The 4,371-nt window shown below is 54.3% G+C and overlaps 1 protein-coding gene across 1 annotated transcript in view; it reads right to left on the bottom strand.

Annotated features, from left to right (window-relative positions):
• The window catches only part of LOC103252212 (C3 and PZP-like alpha-2-macroglobulin domain-containing protein 8), a gene marked incomplete at both ends in the record, with an annotated part of 27,257 nt that overhangs the window by 13,722 nt on the left and 9,164 nt on the right, over positions 1-4,371 (bottom strand). Inside the window, 2 exons of the mRNA XM_021708991.1 lie at positions 1,943-1,997; positions 3,020-3,037. Coding sequence (XP_021564666.1) covers positions 1,943-1,997; positions 3,020-3,037 — 73 coding nt within the window. The remainder of the gene's footprint in view (positions 1-1,942; positions 1,998-3,019; positions 3,038-4,371) is intronic.

The following is a 4,371-nucleotide window of genomic DNA, read 5'->3' as shown; positions in this document are numbered from 1 at the left end:
GATTCGCCTGGGCAACTTGGTGAGACCTCATCTCTACAATAAATCAAAAAATCAGCCGGGTGTGGTAGCGCATGCCTGTAATTCTGGCTACTCGGAAGGCTGAGGCGGAAGGATCGCCGGAGCCCAGCAGGTCGAGCCTGCGGTGGCCGGGAGCGGCCACTGCACTCCGGTCTGGGTGACGGAGTGAGACTCCAACTCAAAAACAAAACAAAACAAAACAGGAGGTTGATCACTCTCCTCCTCTATGTTCTTCAAGTCAGGTGTGTTCTCTCCCTGATCTTGATGACCTCACCCCTGCTCTCTGCACTCCTGACACATGGCTTCTGTTCTACCCCTGGCTTCCCTCCCTCAGACATCATAGGCCTTCCAGCATGCTGTGTCCCTGCCTGGAATCTGCTCCCTGACCCTTGCTTTTTCTGGCCATCTCTGATTCCTTCTTCGTTTTGTTGCTGAAAAGGCTTCTCCTTCCAGGCAGCCTTGCAGGACTGCCTCTGCACCCTAGGCTGGGATAGAGCCCGTTCTGTCCTGAGTTTGGACTTCTCCTTCCTAGCACCCATCACAACTGACATTATTCAGGCTGGTTTAATATTATTCTTATCATTGTTAGGGACAGGATCTCACTCTGTTGCCCAGGCTGGAGAGTAATGGTGCAATCATAGCTATCTTAGCTTTGACTTCCTAGGCCCAAGCAATCCTCCCACCTCAGCCTCCTGAGTAGCTAGGACTACAGGCACCACCGTGTCCAGCTAATTGTTTAATATTTTGTAGGGATAGGGTCTTGCTGTGTTGCTCAGGCTGGTCTCAAACTCCTGGCCCAAGTGATCCTCCCACCTCAGTCTCCCAAGGCACTGGGATTATAAGCGCCACCACTCAAGCTATTCAGTTAATGCTTCTTTCCCCCACCAGCTGAAAGCTCACGCTGCGGCAGTATCAACGTGGTGCCCAGCAAACACCTGCTGGTAAAATTGCACCCAAGTGGGTGGGAGGGAGAGAGGAAGGCAGAGAGGAAGGACAGAACAGAAGACAGGAGCTTGGGCCTCTGGGTAGGACACAGAAGAAGGGCCTGTATCCTGCCCCGGGCCACCGTCACCCCATTCCTGGACAGCCCCAGCAAGCGTACCGCGGTCCTCAGACTCCTGAAATCCCACATCTCCCCTGCCACGTCACCACATCCTGCACGGCCAAAGCAGGGGGCACATCAGTGGCACTGTCCTTGTCGTCACAGAAAAGCAGGCCAGGCCTGGAGGCTCAAGCCTGTAATCCCAGCACTTGGAGAGGCCCAGTTACTCAGAAGGACGAGGTGGGAGGAATGCTTGAACCCAGGAGGCTGAGACCAGCCTGGGCCACATCCTGAGACCTCATCTCTCCCAAAAATAGAAAACAAAAAATCAGCTGGGCGCAGTGGTGCCTGCAGTCCCAGCCACTAGGGAGGCTGAGGCAGGAGGACAGCCTGAGCCCAGGAGGTTGAGACTGCAGTGAGTCACGACTGTGCCACTGCACGCCAACCTGGGCGACAGAGCAAGAGCCTAACGCATACAAATTTTTAAAATTTAAAAATTAAAAACCAGCTAGCCGTGGGCCAAAACAAAGCCTCTGCTGGCTCCTAGCTGGGAAAGCAATGTCTCCCAAGTGGGGTAAAACATACTCGCCCCCAGATTCCAGAAAGGCCTTGAGGTCAGGCCAGGAGCCTGCTGGAAGCTGGTGTACAGCAATGTGGGCACAGGGTCCGAGTCTTCAGGGAGGGGCCATGCGCTGGGCTGAGGCTCCAGACCAGAGCCCGCGGCCTCTCAGGCTCCTCCACGACCCCCTCCAGGTGAGGCACCAGTGGGGGTCCATCAGGGAGGAGACCCAAACAGAGCACAGTCCTCCTGGAAGATTAGTCACACCCGTGGCCCCCAGACTGTGGAGGGAGAGGCAGAGAGGGGAGCAAGAAGCAACTTACCGCAGCAGAACGGCTTCAAGTGTCTCCACTCCATCATCCGGGAGCCCCGGGGGTCCTGTGGGGGACACACACTCAGAGTGACCGTGGGGCGGCCCAGCGTGGGCCCAGTGCGGAGACCTTCTCAGCCTTGTCTTCGCTACAAGAGACACATAAGTCCCACCCTGGACCCCACCATCACCCCATTTCTGGACAGCCCTAGTGTACGTACAGCTCTCCTCAGATGTCCCGAATCCCGCTTGTTCCCTGCCCTATCATGGGGCGCCACATCCCCCATGGCTAAACCAAGGAGGAGCACAGCAGGCCCCAAGACTTTAGTGGGGAAGGAGGGAAGCGTTGAGGTCTTGCTGTGATCATAGCTCACTGTAGCCTTGACCTCCCAGGTTTAAGTGATCCTTCCACCTCAACCTCTCCAGTAGCTAGGACGACAGTCACCCACACGCTCAGTCAATTTTTAGATTTTTGGTATAGTCAAGGTCTCGATATGTTGCCCAGACTGGTCTTGAACTCCCGGCCACAAGTAATCCTCTTGCCTTGGCCTCCAAAGTGCTGAGATTACAGGCACACACCACACCACGCCTGGCAAATTTTTTGGTTTTTGTAGAGATGAGGTCTCACTATGCTGCCCAGGATGGTCTTAAACTCCTGTGCTCAAGCCATCCTCCCACCTTGGCCTCCAAAAATGTTGGGATTACAGGTGTGAGCCACCGCAGCTGGTTAATTTTTAATTTTATTTTGGTGGAGATGGGAGCTCTGCCAAGGCTGGTCTCAAACTGTTGCCGGACCCATATTAATTAACACAGGACCAAGAGGAAGGTCGAGACAGAAGAATCTGAGGGTAGAAGCGTCGAGGTTGGGCCTGTTTCCTCTTCATATGGGCAGACACATGTTCAGTCTGTCCCAGGGCAGATTCAGGCACCAGGAGGGACCGGGCCAGGCAGGAGAGGCAGGTCCCAGTCATACGGGTCACTGGGCTCTACCCAGAAAGCGGAAGGTGGGTGAGTGAAGACAGACTGGATCTTGCAGAAGGTGGGCTAAGGAGGCCCCGAGGCCCAGCAAGGAGGGACACAGGCCACTCACCAGGATGTAGGCGTCCAGCTGCAACAAAGACACACAGACACAGTGAGCAAGCCCTCCAGCCAGCCCTGCCGCTGCACACTCCGGCATCCTCCACGCAGGGCCTGGGTCCCTTGGGACAGGCAGCCACTGTTATGGATGGAATCATGCCCCCCTGGATAACATCTTTGGCATTCTAACCCCCAGCGCCTCAGAAAGTGACTGTATTTGGAGACAGCTTCTTTAGACAGGGACCTTCTTTTTTCTTCTTTTTTTTTTTTTTGAGTCGGAATCTCACTCGTCGCCCAGACTGGAGTGCAGTGGCCGCTCCCGGCCACCGAAGCCTCAACCTGCTGGGCGCCGGCGATCCTTCCGCCTCAGCCTTCCGAGTAGCTGGAACTACAGGCGTGCACTGCCACACCCGCCTCATTTTGATTTATTGTAGAGATGAGGTCTCAACAAGTTGCCCAGGCAGGTCTCGAACCCGTGGGCTCAGGCCATCCACTCACCTCGGCCTCCCAAAGTGCTGGGATTACAGGCTGAGCCACCGAGCCTGGCTCAACAAGGACCTTCTAAAGAAGACACCAGGACGACTCAACTCGAACCACTGGCCACCATCGGCATCCCCACAACGGGACCAACTCACGTCAAGGACCTCTGAGACCAGGCACCGGGAGGACCCAGCCCCGCATCTGCAGAACCTGTCCAAGACTCACAGACTGAGCCAGGTCAGGAGGGGCCAGCCGTCCCGTCCGGGGGGGACGTCTGCAAAGCAACTGCCCCAGCTTCCCAAAACGTCAGCGTCATAAAAGACTCAGAATGGCAGTAAGGGATGACTCTTATCAAAGATCAAGAGCCAGGAGATTAAATGCAACGAAGTCTCTGGGATTGGATCCTGATTAAAGACCCAGAGAGGGGAGATTAAACACAACAAAGTATCTAAGGTTAGATCCCAGAACAGCAAAGAAACATGCTACAGGGGATACTACTGAACAGGCCGGACTGGAGATTAGATAGCCTCACTGCATCAATGACAAAATGCTTAAACAAGATGATTGTCCTCTGGTTGTATAAGAGAATGTCCTTGTTCTTAAAGATACAGGCAGAAGTGTTCAGGGGTAGACATACTACTACAAATTGTTTTCAAATGATCTGTCATTAAAATAATTTTATAAGATATATACTTGTAAGTCGGGCTCAGTGGCTCAGCCTGTAATCCCGCGCCTTGGGAGGCTGAGGTGAGTGGATTGCCTGAGCCCACGGGTTCGTGACCCGCCTGGGCAACTTGGTGAGACCTCATCTCTACTATAAAACAAAAAAATTAGCCGGGTGTGGTAGCGCATGCCTGTAGTTCCAGCTACTTAGAAGGCTGAGGT

The sequence above is a fragment of the Carlito syrichta genome, unplaced genomic scaffold (genome assembly GCF_000164805.1).
Source record: "Carlito syrichta isolate Samal-C Ts95f unplaced genomic scaffold, Tarsius_syrichta-2.0.1 Scaffold153798, whole genome shotgun sequence".
Classification (NCBI taxonomy): domain Eukaryota; kingdom Metazoa; phylum Chordata; class Mammalia; order Primates; family Tarsiidae; genus Carlito; species Carlito syrichta.
Note: the sequence above shows the minus strand (reverse complement) of the source record. Positions and strands in the feature narration are given on the sequence as shown.